Source organism: Leucoraja erinacea, chromosome 33, assembly GCF_028641065.1.
Source record: "Leucoraja erinacea ecotype New England chromosome 33, Leri_hhj_1, whole genome shotgun sequence".
NCBI classification, from domain to species: domain Eukaryota; kingdom Metazoa; phylum Chordata; class Chondrichthyes; order Rajiformes; family Rajidae; genus Leucoraja; species Leucoraja erinaceus.
This window is the reverse complement of record NC_073409.1, coordinates 1048604-1064313: the sequence shown is the minus strand read 5'-3', so window position 1 is coordinate 1064313 and position 15710 is coordinate 1048604. Positions and strand designations below refer to the sequence as shown.

The window sequence follows — 15710 nt, the reverse complement described above, 5'->3', positions numbered from 1 at the left end:
TGTCGGATGCCAAAATAACCTAATCTCATCTGCCTGTCCATGATAAAACCAGACTGCATAGGAGCAGAATTAGAAACATAGAAATTAGGTGCAGGAGTAGGCCATTCGGCCCTTCGAGCCTGCACCGCCATTCAATATGATCATGGCTGATCATCCAACTCAGTTATTTGATTAGGTCATTTGGATTGAGAACAGAATTAGGTCATTTGGCCGATTGAATCTGCTCTACCATTCAATCATGGCTGATCTATCTCTCCCTCACAACCCCATTCTCCTGCCTTCTCCCCACGGCCCTTGACACCCGTACTAATCACGAATCTGTTGATCTCTGCCTTAAAAATATCCACTGACTTGACCTCTACAACCTTCTGTGGCAAATAATTCCACAGATTCACCACCCTCTGAAAATTGCCCAACGCATCACCGGTTCCTCGCTCCCCTCCATTGAGTCTGTCCAAAGCAAGCGCTGTCTGCGGAGGGCGCGCAGCATCGCCAAGGACTGCTCTCACCCCAACCATGGACTGTTTACCCTCCTACCATCCGGGAGGCGCTACAGGTCTCTCCGTTGCCGAACCAGCAGGTCGAGGAACAGCTTCTTCCCGGCGGCTGTCACTCTACTAAACAACGTACCTCGGTGACTGCCAATCACCCCCCCCCCCCGGACACTTATTATTATTTATTCAAATCATTTGCTATGTCGCTCTTTCAGGGAGATGCTAAATGCATTTCGTTGTCTCTGTACTGTACACTGACAATGACAATTAAAATTGAATCTGAATCTGAATCTGAAACTCTGGCTAAATAAATTCCTCCTCATCTCAAATGTACATCCTTTTATTATGAGGTTGTGCCCTCTGGTCCTGAACTCTCCCACTACTGCAAACACCCTCATCACATCTATTCAATCTCAGCCTTTCATTATTCGTTAGGTTCCAATGAAATCCCTCCTCACTTTTCTAAACTCAATATCCCATACCATACATGTCCATGTACTTATCTAAAAGCATCTTAAATGCTGTCATAATTGCCACCACCTCCACCACCCCCAGTAGCATGTCCCAGACCTCCACTACCTACTGCCCCACACACCCGCTCTAAACTTTACCCTCTATCACCTTAAAGCTGTGCCCTCTAGTCATTGACCTTTCCACCCTGGGGCAAAGGTTCTGACTGCCTTTCCTACCTCTGTCTCTGATTATTTTATTCAGAATGAACGCATAAAGTCTGAAGAAGGGTCTCGACCCGAAACGTCACCCATCCCTTCTCTCTGGAGATGCTGCCTGTCCCGCTGAGTTACTCCAGCATTTTGTGTCTACCACATATAAAGGCATTCTACTCTGAGCTTAAACGTTACGGTGAATGGCTATAAATAATGAATGCTGAAGAAATTTGGATGGATTCATATGCATGAATAATTAAAATGTCACAGGCAGTTAACAAAGTAGGCTAATGGATGTTTTTATTGTTGGACGGCCACCATATATTGAATTACATAAGATGTTTGGCAGCGAGTCAGTGCAGGCAAACACATAAACCCCTGCTGTCATCTCCCATCTGAATCTATCACGATAATTCTCTGCTCCCTACCCTCTCATATTCTTGTCCGACCTCCTCTTAATGACTCTATCTCCACATCAACAGCTCCCGGAGGCAGCGAATTCCACATTCTGGCCACACTTTGGGGAGAAGGTTTCCACGCAAATCTCTGTTGGTTTTTGCGGTGTTGATTTGATGGTGATGGCCTCTAACTGCAGCCTTCCCCGCGGGTGGAAATATATCAACTCAGTCAAAACTCTTCACAGAACCTCCACCACGCTCATCTTCAGCTTTCTTTTAGAATTTAGGCTTCAGAGATACAGCGCAGAGACAGGCCCTTCGGCCCACCGAGTCCGTGCCGACCCACACACTAACACTGTCCAACACACACTAGGGACAATTTACAATTTACACAAGCCAATTAACCTCCAAACCTGCACTTTTTTCAGTGTGGGAGGAAACCGGAGCACCCGGAGAAAACCCACGCAGTCACAGGGAGACCGTGCAAACTCCGTACAGACAGCACCCGTGGTCAGGATCGAACCGGGTCAATGGCACTGTGCCGCCCCAACGGAGACTAAATCTGTCTGTCCTTTCCTGACAGAGCACAGCGGCGCAGCGGGTAGAGCTGCTGCCTCTCAGCGCCAGACACCTGGGTTCAATCCTGAACTTGTGTGCTGTCTGTGTGGAGTTTGCACGTTTTCTCTGTGACCGCTTGGGTTTCTCTGTGTGCTTTGGTTTCCTACCACATCCCAAAGATGGGTGGGCCAGTTGGTTAATTGCCCTCTCACTACTTCCCCCTAATGTATAAAGTGTGCAGTATTCTCTCGCCACCCGCACCTCACCACCCTCCCCAAAGCTTTGCTTTAGTAGACAACGTCTATTGTCTCTGGAGCTCTGTAATTTAGCCTCTGCCATTTGTCAGTAAGGCAATATTGAGACACAAAAAGCTGGAGTAACTCAGTAGGCCAGGCAGCATCGCTGGAGAGAAGGGATGGGTGAGACCCTTCTAATGGAGCTGTGCAGGGCAGGTTTCTTTTACCTAGAGGGTGGTGGGTGCATGGAACACACTGCCAGGGTTTGTGGTGGAGGCAGATACGATAGTGGGGTTTAAGAGGCTTCTGGAAGTGCAGGGTATGGAGGGATATGGATCACGTGTAGGCAGATGAGATCAGTTTAACTTGGCATCATGTTCGGCACAGACATTGTGGCATGAAGGGCATGTTCCTGTGCTGTTCTGTTCTTCATGGTAAATTCACCGACCAGCCTGTAACCCACATGGTCACAGGGAGAACATATAACCAGCATGGAAACAAGCCATCTCGACCCTTCTAGTCCGTGCCGAACACGTATTCTCCCCTAGTCCCATATACCTGCGCTCAGACCATAACCCTCCATACCTTTCCCGTCCATATAACTATCCAATTTATTTTTAAATGATAAAAACGAACCTGCCTCCACCACCTTCACTGGAAGCTCATTCCACACAGCCACCACTCTCTTTAAGTAAAGAAGTTCCCCCTCATGTTACCCCTAAACTTCAGTCCCTTAATTCTCAAGTCATATAAACCACACCTGAACACCACTGGTGGTCAGCATTGAACCTGGGTCACAGGAGCTAGCTGGGGGGCAGCAGCTCTACTAGCTACATCACTGTGACAACCCTTTGTATGTGTGAGTTTGCAACATCGAAAAAATGAATGTTCTCTATATCTTTTCATATGAAAGAATCTTTCTGAAAGGCACAGATCTACAAAGTTCAGTAAACGTGAGAGTGAGCAGATGAAAATGTTTAAATATCAACTTCAAGACAGACAATTTAAGTGAAGTTAATCATTCTAAATGATTTCACTGGCGTTCACTAGATAGTCTGCAATGGTCATTCCATTCCTATGATTAATGAATGATTTGGAGAAAAAATAAACCCAGCCTGGATATCCAATCACTCCAAGACGATGGGCTCAAATTTCTTTACACAGTAATTTAACTATTGCCAGTCGCGTCGCAGTTGAATTTGTGACTATATCCTCAATAGCACAGGCTATAAAATTTGAGTTTGGTTTAGTTTGTTGTCTCGTGTACCGAGGTACAGTGAAAAGCTTTTGTTGCATGCTAACCAGTCAGCGGAAGGACTGATATATGATTACAATCGAACCGTCCACAGTGTGCAGATACAGGATAGAGGGCCTGTCCCACTGTACGAGTTTACCCAAGAGCTCTCCCGAGTTACAAAAAAAATCAAACTTGTGGCAAGTACGTAGAATGTACATAGCGGGTACGTCGGAGCTCGAGGACGTCTCTTAGCGGCTCGTAACGCTAACGGCAGCTACTCAGGAAACGCGGTAAGCTCGTGAAGTTTTTTCAACGTTGAAAAATGTCCACGAGAGCCTCAAGTACCTACGAGCGGCTGGTTATTCTCCGAGTTCGAATCAGGGGAAACTCGGGAGAACTCTTGAATTAGCTTGTACAGTGGGACAGCCCCTTAAAGTAATAACGCATTTAACTCACACCTCCACATTCAGGGACTGTTTCTTCCCAGCTGAACCATCCTAGCACAACCAATGAGCAGTCCTGAACTACTATCTACCTCATAGGATACCCTCAGACTATCCTTGATCGTACTTTACGTAACTTAACTTACACTAAACGTTATTCCCATATCCTGTATCTGTACACTGTGGATGGCTCGATTGTAATCATGTATTATCTTTCCGCTGACTGGTTAGCACGCAACAAAAGCTTTTCACTGTACCTGTTTGTCGGTTAATTGTCTTGGTCTAAAAGTATAATTCACCCTATTGTGTGTAGGATAGTGTTAATGTGCGGGGATCGCTGGTCGGCACGGACTCAGTGGGTCGAAGGGCCTGTTTCCATGCTGTATCCCTAAACTAAACTAAAAACCCAACTACAGAACCGAATAACGCTTTTCTAACGCAGCACGGAGAATGACGAACACTTATCAGGACCCAAAAAATGCCAAGTGCCTGTAAATACTACTCAATCTGGAGATTGGGAAGGTAAAACGTCTCTGCTGTGAGATCGGACGGCAGGAATGTTGACGTTTTAAACGGCTCCCATGAGGTGCAGACCGAGCTACTGGAGTTGAGAACTCAGGAAATTGGTGGGGGGAAGGGGAACTTTGAAGTTTCAAGTCCACCTATGAAAAATATTTGCTCGTAAATCTGAGCCTGTTAAGTTTTAAATCTGCGCGGACAGAATACACTCGATCATTCCTGCCCTCCTTAACTCTGGTAAAAGTGAAATAGTCCTGGCAATAGTAATAATGCCGGGGTCTGAAGAAGGGTAACATATCATTTAACATATGATGAGCATTTGATGGCACTGGGCCCGCTGGAGTTTAGAAGTATGAGGGGAGACCTAATTGAAACTTACCAAATAGTGAAAGGCCTGGATAGAGTGGATGTGGAGAGGATGTTTCCACTAGTGGGAGAGTCTAGGACTAGAGGGCACAGCCTCAGAATTAAATGACGTTCCTTTCGGAAGGAGATGAGGAGGAAGTTCTTTATTCAGAGGGCGGTGAATCAGTGGAATTCTTTTCCACAGAAGGTTGTGGAGGCAAAGTCATTGGATATATTAAAGGCAGAGATAGATAGATTCTTGATTAGTACAGGTATCAGAGGTTAAGGGGAGAAGGCAGGAGAATGGGGATAGGAGGGAGAGATAGATCAGCCATGATTGAATAGTGGAGTAGAATCGATGGGCCGAATGGCCTAATTCTGCTCCAGCACTCTGTGTCTACCTTTGTCATCAAGACACATCAGGCTGAGTTAGATGGTCCATACATAATATCAAAGGCACCTGAGAGAATTCTGAGAACAAAGAGTTTTCAGACTACACTGCTGGACTCAGGTAACCCTCGATGGTCCAAACCTCTTGATATGTTGTGATATGCTTTAGTTACCTCCTCGATCAAATATTCTTTATGAGATTGAATGGAGATGGTGTTTCATCTTACTGATTGTAGACAGATCATTCGTTGGAGGAGTTTAAATAATTGTTGATAATCTTTCAGTTCCTTCATATGTTGTGATATGGTTTTGCTTTAGTTACCAAACATTCTTTCATGGAGAAGGTATTTACGTTTTTACACCTGACTCCATCCAGGCAGATCATTTATGATCGGAGTTTGTGTTTGAATAATAATTGATTATGCAATTTTGAACTTGCTAATTAAGGAGAGAGGACAGATGTGGAAAAACAGCTGGAATAGTTCCCGCAACACAAGGATTATACAGAGGGTGAACGGTTCCCTAGCAACAGTTACATCTGCAGAAAGCTGTGCTGTGAAAGCTTGATGTTTAGTGGAAGTAATTTCAAGGCAGATGTGAGAGTAATGACCAGGGGGTGGTGGGCTGTGATATCCTGGTGATTTTTGTTTAATTTTAACGTTAGACCGGGAGCTTTTACTGGTCTCGTTGAGAGTTCATGTTGTTATAATTTCTACTTGTCAATTGTTATTTAGCAAGATTTCCAGCTGGGAAAATCCTCCAAATTCCAAATTTCCAAAAGACATCTGGAAGTTTTGAAAGAAGCCTTGAGTTTTGAGAGTTTTTCTGAAACAATATTAAGCCTGGTGCCCTGGCACGATGCCAAGCTTCATGCACTGCCCTGATACACACAGTTGGTGCAACCTTTGGCCCTTACCTGCATAAGACAGTGTTCCCGGGCAGGTGATAATCAAAATCCCCCTCACTATTGATCTTGGCATCGGACGTTTCCGAGGGAGAGCAACATCAACAACATTTGGATTTTATTGCCTGAATGAATCTGATGTACAGTCATGGGTGTAGCAATTCTCACTTCTATCCCACTTGAATTAGTGATATGTAGGGGTGGCACGGTGGTGCAGCGGTATAGTCGCTGAATCACAGCACCAGAGACCTGAGTTCCATCCTCCTTACTGAGGCAGAGACATCTGTAGATCTCTTCGATGGTGGGGAGGTCAGAACATTTGTTCAGTGTGAATCATGGGACTCTCTCCTTTGTCTGCCTCTCAAAGCCTCCCCGCAAAAGCATCATTCCCCCCCCCACCACACAATACCTCCCTGTCTTTCTCCCCACAAAGTCTCCCTGTCAACTCTTGCCGCCATCGCAGAGTTATTGCTGAGTGGGGCTTTAAGGCTGATTCTACCTCTCGCTACAGAGCAAGGCGCAACACTTTCCCCGCACGGTGTAGCCACTGTGCGGTCTAACATAAACTCGAACGCTCCTCAACGTTTCTGCCATGCAGCGCCCACTGATATCCAGAACCATCGCTTGTTAATGAATCATGTCAGACCACATTGTAGGTGTTCAGTATTTGAATTGCTTCAGCCACATATCACAAAACAATTACATGATGATATATGAATTTACGATCTCTGAGGGGAATAACAAAAGTTTGATTATCTGCTGCAGAAACAGTTCATGGAAAGAAAACGTTGCGACCAGCTTTGAACTAATCCGTCCACAAATTAGTTTATTTCAGAGGTTTTGCCTTGATTTTTGTGTCATCTCCTACACGCAAATCCATAACTGTTTTGGATGTCACAAATACAAATATAACTCAGGCCCATCGAGAACAAGAGAAGGGAGAACTAAGGTAACGGGCGGGGGAGGGGAAACATTGAATAGGAACCTGAGGGGCGACTATTTTACACAAATGGTGGTGGCACAAGGAACAAGGTGCCAGAGGAGGTAGTTAATACCACAACTTTTAAGAAACATATTTTACAGGCCCGTGAATAGGGTTAGATGGATATGGGCCAAATGCAGGCAGGTGGGAATAGTATAGATGGGGCGTGTTGGTCGGTGTTGGCAAGTTGGGCCAAAGGGCCTGTTTCCACGCCCTATGACTCAATCTGTTCCATCCAAATAATTCATGTTCTTAAGTTTTAGGAGCAGAATTAGGCCATTCGGCCCATCAAGTCTACTCTGCCATGCAATCATTAAACCATTCTATCTTTCCCTCTTAACCCTATTCTCCTGATTCGCCCCATAACCCCTGACACCCGCACTAATCAAGAAGGGGATTAAATTAATGAAATAGAACATTTGGCTTAATTAGTCAAATCGAACAATCTGCTGTGGATTTCTCAATTAACAGGGTACTGGATGGATACCCTCGTGGGGTGTGATGACTATGTGTTAGTTGGAAGCAAAAGGTTCAGTTTAACATAATGTGAAACAAAATTAAATAGCTGACAAAGGCAGTTCTGGGTGTGAATTTCCATTCATTTATTATCTATCCATAAATTAAATTACATTTATTTTTAATTAAACCATTTTTTAAACTTGAGGATGAATATCTGACTTATTTCTGGACGGAAGGAAAATGTTACAAATTGGCAGATCTCCAATGTTTAATGATCTCATCGAATTCATTTCAGATATAGAATCCAAAACTCTACAGGGCCAGAGAGGGGAGCACAATCTCACGTCTCCAGGGATGTCCGTTATTGAGAACACCACGGTAGAGTTCCACAAATCCTCCGATAAGGAGGTCCTCAAGATACAAGGTCCACTCCACGCAGATTTTATAATTAAGGTAACTATTTGGGTCTTTTTTTCATCTTTGTGAAAAGTAAGTCACAGGTGTGTGGCACGGTGGCGCAGCGGTAGAGTTGCTGCCTTACAGGGCTTACAGCACCAGAGACCCAAGTTCCACCCCGACTATGGGTGCTGTCTGTACGGAGTTTGCACGTTCTCCCCGTGACCGCGTGGGTTTTCTCCGAGATCTCCGGTTTCCTCCCACACTCCAAAGACGCACAGGATTGTAGATTAATTGGTTTGGTGTAAATGTAAAATTGTCCCTAGTGTGTGTAGGATAGTGTTGAAGTGCGGGGATCGCTGGTCGATGCGGACTCGGTGAGCTGATGGGCTATATCGCTATATCACGTACTGAAGCCATCGGGAATAATCACCAATAGTGTGTTCTTGCATCAATGAACCTGATTGGGGAAGGTGTGTGGAGCTAAAGATAGTCTGTCTATGGAGCTCAGCGATCTGATGCTGAACTCTGAGAAGCACCATACGGCTGATGGATATTTTCATAGATTCTACAGATCACAGTGTGTTATTAAATCAATTCCATTTATGTGGGCCCTGCTACAACTTCAGATTGGTATAAAGCACTTCATGACCAATAACATATCTTTGAAGAGCAATTGCAGAATTTCTAAAGCATTTGATTCATGAGCTGAGAGATGTGGGGTGAAGACTATAGTGGGATTAACATTCATGGAACATAATGTTCTATGTATTTTAATCCTATTACAGTGTTTGTGCTGAACTTAACTCCAAGTTCAACTGATGTCATCTGCCTGTACACGATCCATATCCCTCTATTCCCTGCACTTCCATGTGTCTATAAAGCCTCTTAAACGCCACTATTGTATCTTCCTCCACCTCCCTCACCCCTATCCTCCCGTACAATGCATTCCGGTCCACCGCCCCTCACCCTGTGTGTAAATAAACGCCATTAAATGTTTCCCCTCTCTTCTTATAGCTCTGCCTTCTAGCATTGGACATCTCCACCCTGGGGTAAAGGTTCTGACTGTCTATCCTATCTATGTTTAAGAAGGAACTGCAGATGCTGGAAAAATCGAAGGTCGACACAATTGCTGAAGAAACTCAGTGGGTGATGCGGCATCTATGGAGTGAAGGAATTGGGGATGTTTCGGGTCGAGACCAAAACGTCGCCTATTCCTTCGCTCCATAGATGCTGCCTCACCCGCTGAGTTTCTCCAGCATTTATGATTGCCATCCATGCTATCTATGTCAGTTCGTTTGGATTTATCAGTTTTCATTTTCACTCTAATTGGCAGAGATAGATAGATTGTTGATTAGTGCGGGTGTCAGAGGTCGTGGGGAGAAGGCAGGAGAATGGGGTTGGGCCGGAGAGATAGATCCACCTTGATTGAATGGCGGAGTAGACTAGATGGGCCGAATGGCCTAATACTACTCCGATTCCTTAGGACGTTTACTGATACTAATTTCTATGGCTTGGTCATTTGGCCTCTGGCGTTTCCTGTATTTCTGTGTCTTCATTGAAGGCGGAGAGAAGGCATCTGTTCAATTTCTTTGCCGTTCTCTCATTCACCATTAGAAATTTGCCAATCTCAGTTTTACCCTTGTTAGTCTATTCCTTTTACTTATCAGTAGGAATTCTTTCTTTTGAATATATGACATGAAAGGTTGACTGGGTTTGAATCATGGATGAAGTGTTGGCACGAGGTTGAGACTGTTTGTCTCAACAAATCACACTATCTTGACTTCTACTGTTCAGCATCAAATGAACAATCCCTTAGCATGAAATCTAAGTTCCTTTGTCAACTTTACTCTCTGTAATTATGGTCAGTGAATGGTCCACTGCCCATTGTTACATTTTTAGTCTATTGCACCAGTTCGAGACCAACTGCAATGAGTGGAGTCAGCAAGAACTATTGAATGTCGGGGTGAATGTCAGAGCGTTGCTCTATAATATATATTGTAGCTGGCTTGGTTTTGTCAGCAAAGTGAATATCAGACCAGGCCTCATTTAGAAATTAGATTTCGAAAAGGTTAAAGAAAGTGGCAAGATGGTGCAGCGGTAGAGTTGCTGCCTCACAGTGCCCAGGACCTGGGTTTGATCCTGATTACAGGTGCTGTCTGATCAGAGTTTGTATGTTCTCCCTGTGACTGGCATGGCTTTTGTCCGGGTGCTCTGGTTTCCTCCCACATTCCAAAGGTGTACAGGTTTGTGGGTTACTTGGCTTCTGTAAATTGTGTACTGTCCTTCGTGTGTAGAACAGGGCTAGTGTACGGGGTGATCACTGGTTTGCAAGGACTCAGTGGGCCGAAGGGCCTTTCTCCACACTGTTTCTCTAACGTCTAAAGAGTTATTGGGGTACAAATGATATTGATACATGTGCTGTCACAAGATCAATGATACACGTCCTGTGATAATCATCAGTGTGTGGCTCCAGTAACTAATGTGCAAGGAATGTAGAGTCTGTCCCTCAAGCCTGGTCCGTTACTCAATGAATTCAGAGCTGATGTCTAAAGGCCCTGTCCCACTTGGCAAGTTTTTTCGCCGACTGCCGTCGTCATTGACTGGCGTACCAGGGTCGCCGAAAGATTTTGAACATTTCAAAACCCAACGCAACAAAAAAAATGTTGCGATACTTGAGGAAACCCCGTACGGCAACACGTCGTCACGCCGCGACTTTTTCAGTGACCTGTTACGTCATTCAATGATGCCGACAATCGCTGAAAAAATCGCCAAGTGCGACAGGCCCCTTTAACTAACTACATTTACTGTCTCTGCCTCATATCCACGAATATCTTTGATTAATGTGAATCTCTCAATCTCGTATCTAAAACTTCACATCAATCACCTTTCAGGGAAAGAAGCTCCAAGTGGTGGATAGTGTTTTGTTTCGTCATCTTTTCCTATTATTAGATCATCGTTTCTGTCTAGTTCAACCCTTAAACTCCAAGGATTGCTCTATTCAAATATTACATTTAACTGCATTTCCCCTCCAGTTAAATAGCACCTTAGGACGGGGATTGTAAATACTATATTTGTGTCCAACTAAAGTTTTATATCAATTTTCTAAACATAATTTGTGACTGCAAATATCCTTTGTGTAGGAAGGAACTGCAGATGCTGGTTTACACCGAAGATAGACACAAGATGCCGGAGTAACTCAGCGGGACAGGCAGCATCTCTGGATGGAAGGAATGGGTGACGTTTCAGGTCGAGACCCTTCTTCAGACTGAAACGTCACCCATTCCATCTATCCAGAGATGCTGCCTGTCCCCTGAGTTACTCCAGCATTCTGATTTCCCTTTATTTGGATATTAACTCATCTCCCTTATCCTTTTTGATTATTTGTGTATCCGCCCATGACATCCACAAGGATTCGTATATCTGATTGGACCTTCTTGGGATGGAATTATATGTACTGTTGCTTCCACGACATGTACATATAGTAATTGCATACAACATGAAGTAAATAAATGGTTTTATCATAGACCAAGAGACAGACCCTCAGCATAATTTCCGGATTTGATGCCAAGTTAAACCAATTTCACCTGCCTGTACATGCAGTGGCGGACTGGGTCTAAAAATATTGGTTGCCAGGAGACAAAGGGGGCCCACTTCATCAGGGGTCCACTTGCCATCGGGCAAGCCAGTCCGCCACTGTGTATATGATCCATATCCCTCCATTCCCTGCACTTTGTGCATCTATCTAAAAGCCTCTTCAACACCACTATTGTATCCAAAGACCCTACAGCGAGCAAGATGGCCCACTCGACAAACAAGACGTGGTGCGGTCATGGGCAGATTCATGGGTCATTTTCAGCCCCATTTCCGTAACCGGCTTCCGTCTCCGCACCAAAGATCCCATAGCGGAGCAAAGATACTGGTGCGGAGACGGAGGCCGGTTACGGAAACATCCTTGTAAAAATAAAAGTTATTTGGTAAAAGTCTTCTCCTCATTTTCAGAATTATAATTTATTGACACAAACTGTTCCCCCGCAACGTTGATTACACTGCGGGTCGGGTCCGGTCCGGTTACGGAAATGGATGAAAAAAAGGCCCACGTTCCATTCCGTTGCGTACTACACGTCAGCCCATTGCATTTAGAAGGAGTGGTCTATCTATAGGATCTTTGATTGTAGCTGCCTCCACCTGGCAGTGTGATCCAGGCCCCTCTGTGTCATAACAACTTCCCCCGCACATCTCCAGTAAACATTTCCTCACAGTTTACACAACTGCCCCCTAGTGTTGGCCAGTTCCACCCTGGGACTGTCTACCCCCTCGATGCCTCCAGTGATTTTATAAACTTCTATCCAGTCTCCCCACAACTGCCAACATTCCAGAGAAAGTGCCCGAGTTTTCTCCATCAAATGCTTCTTAATATCATCTCTAATTTATTTTCTCACACTTTCTAGTTCATAAATTGTTCCCCGTTAGATAAGTAAACACTTTTAATCTCTGTGAACTTTAGAATGCAGACTTAAACCCTGACACAAATCTTCAGTTACATGTGCTTTGGCTGAAGAACGTTGCCCCTTGTAGAAAGAGGCAGATCTAGTAGATTTATCCAAAAACACATGTCATTGCTTACTTAAGGAGTTAGAATACAACAAGTAAATAGCGTTTGTTACAGTTTAGCAGAATCAAACGAGGAAACCTTACAGTAAGAATATAAAATACAATTGCCATGTGCCAAATAAAATGTATATGAAATAGTCCATTTGTGCTCTGAGGGTCTTTCAGATTTCCGTATAAACATTAATATGCTCTAATTCATTTTGATGTACTCTGCTCCAAATGAATAGGATGTTGAGCATTTGAACCACGTTAAGTGAAAAGCTTCATTGTCATAATATTTTTATAATAACATGAACTTTCAACATTTAGTTTTCACTATTGATTTCTTCAAATGGATTTACTGCCGTATTGGCAATTCTGTTGTATCGTGTATTGTGCAACGGGGAGAGAAAGTCAAACAATCTCTGTTCCCTTGTCATCAATACCTCCAGACTCTATATTTTATATTTTCATTATTAAATCTCCAGGCCTTTTCCAATTACTCTCTCTCTGCCAACGTAGATTTTTTTAAACTTTTCACACTTTCCCAGCCTTTTTCCCATCTCCCCCTCATCTACCTCTCTCTCTCTCTCATCTCCTCTCAATACAGGAACATTTTATCATCACACTCATTCCCTCATTTATTATGAGGGTCATTCATCTGATTTTTTTCTCTTTCATTCACCTCTCTCTCTCTCTCTCGCTCTCAGGAACATTTTCTCATTCCACTCATGAGGACAATTTATCTGCATCTTTTCATTCATCTGTCTCTTCATCTTTCCATTACATGTTGTGACCTCGTCTTTCCATTTATTGACGCTAGTCCTCAGAGATTCCTCTTCCGAGCGCATTTTTGCTTCTCTTACTCATTTCCTTTGGTCTCACTAATGGAAATAGAGAACACCTTGAGGTCCCAACTCTTAGTTAAAGCAATAATATTTCCCTCTCTCTGGGCAAGAGGGAGCGAGTGGTGCTGGCTGTTTGGAAGCATTAGCTGGAGTAGAATTTACATGGTGTTTCTTCATTAACCATTTCCGTGGAATACTCTAAGGGTATTCGACATGGACAAGATGTGGACTGGTTAGTTGAGAGAGGATGCTGGCAGGTAACAGACAGCTCCCATGCTGAAGAACTCTAAATTAGCCCTGGCTAAATATAGTTATTTGTGAATCGAGACGGCTTCATTTAATCTATTAATTAAGATATTGCAAAATTAAATCCTCATTCCCATTCAAAAGTTCATAAGTTCCAGGAGCACAATTAAAATTTGGACCATCAAATATATTCCGCCGTTCATTCATGGATGATCGATCTTTCCCTCAAAGTGCTGGAGTAACTCAGTGGGTCAGGTAGCATCTGTGGAGAACATGGATAGGTGATGTTTCACAGAGTGCTGGAGTAACTCAGCGGGTCAGGCAGCATCTGTGGAGAACATGGATAGGTGACGTTTCACAGAGTGCTGGAGTAACTCAGCGGGTCAGGCAGCATCTATGAGAACATAACTACATTGTAACTGTGACGGGCTGTAACCCTTCCGGTTTACCTGAAACATTGGTTCAGACCAGGTCACTTGAGTAGAGTGAGAATGTTGGTAGATGAGAACTAACAGATATTTGTCACAGGAGCATCATGTGCATATCTACTTGTGAACCATTATTGTTGTTTTGTGCCAATCAAAGGCAGAGTCGTGTTTACATAGAAACATAGAAATTAGGTGCAGGAGTAGGCCATTCGGCCCTTCGAGTCTGCACCGCCATTCAATATGATCATGGCTGATCATCCAACTCAGTATCCCGTACCTGCCTTCTCTCCATACCCTCTGATCCCCTTGGCCACAAGGGCCACATCTAACTCCCTCTTAAATATAGCCAATGAACTGGATCAACTAACAGATATTTGGCAGATGAGTTCCAGAGATTCACCACTCTCTGCGTGAAAAAATTATTCTTCTCATGTGCGGTTCAAAGGGATTTCCCCTTTAATTGGCCATCTTTTATAATCGGTATCCAATAGCTAGATAAGCTGTCAGTGGTGATTCAGCTAATATTTGACACTACAGGTAGATCCGCTGTAACTGAGTTACATTCCTAGGAAACCTCACCCTATACAAAATCATGTGTCAATGGTTTGTAGGTTAATTGGCTTCTGTAAATTGCCCCTAGTGTGTAGGATGAGATAACACAGAACGGTAATCGATGGTCAGCATGGACTCGGAGGGGCCGAAGGGCCTGTTTCTACGCTGTCTATCGGAACTAAAAACGAATTAAGTAATTTTCAATTATAAACTGGCTCATTAGTTTAGAGATACAGCACGGAAACAGGCCCTTCGGCCCACCGAGTCCGCACTGCCCCGCGATCCCTGCACACTAACACTATCCTACACACACTAGGGAGAAATAGCCTACAAACCTGTACGTCTGTAGTGTGGGGAGAAAGTGTAAATCTTGGAGAAAACCCACGCAGGTCACGGGGAGAATGTACAAACTCCGTACAGACAGCACCCGTAAAGGCAGCAACTCCACTGCTGAGCCACCATGGTGCCCCTGACTGACGTAATTTTACTTAAGCCTCACATTTTTGAGGTCCTTTCCAACATTCACTTGCAGCGAGGAATTTTGTTGCCTTTTCCCCAGTGCTGCTCCCCATCAAATCTCCCCTTCCCCTAATTTAACGCATTCACTTTTGATTTGACTAACTGCAACAATCTCGTTCATTAAGTAGTAAAAGTAAGGAGCCTGAACCTGAGTGCAGGCATTAAACAATCATTGTAAATATCCTGTGCTTATACATGAAACTTAAGATCAGGAGGAAATTGCATTAGCAGTTGGTTCAGCATGAACAAACTCCAGTGAACTTTCATTCCTCTTTTCAAATTGGCATCTAAACCTCTGACTTTGAATTTCCTCTCCTGGCAATATCAAGCTACGTTTTACTAAGTATAAATCAAATGATTTTCCAAAATGGTATTAAATGGGATTTAGGATATACCATATGCTGTGATGTGAATGCCCGTTGACAAATACTTCAGGTTAAACTCTAGATTGAAGCCTGCCTTAAGATGTGAGAAATGGCATGTTCAAGGTGAAGGGAG

At 43.9% G+C, this 15710-nt stretch overlaps 1 protein-coding gene across 1 annotated transcript in view; it reads left to right on the top strand.

Annotated features, from left to right (window-relative positions):
• adamtsl3 (ADAMTS-like 3) overlaps positions 1–15710 on the top strand; it is a 264426-nt gene that overhangs the window by 168883 nt on the left and 79833 nt on the right. The window contains exon 9 of the mRNA XM_055661003.1: positions 7926–8083. Within this exon, the coding sequence (XP_055516978.1) occupies positions 7926–8083 (158 nt within the window). The remainder of the gene's footprint in view (positions 1–7925; positions 8084–15710) is intronic.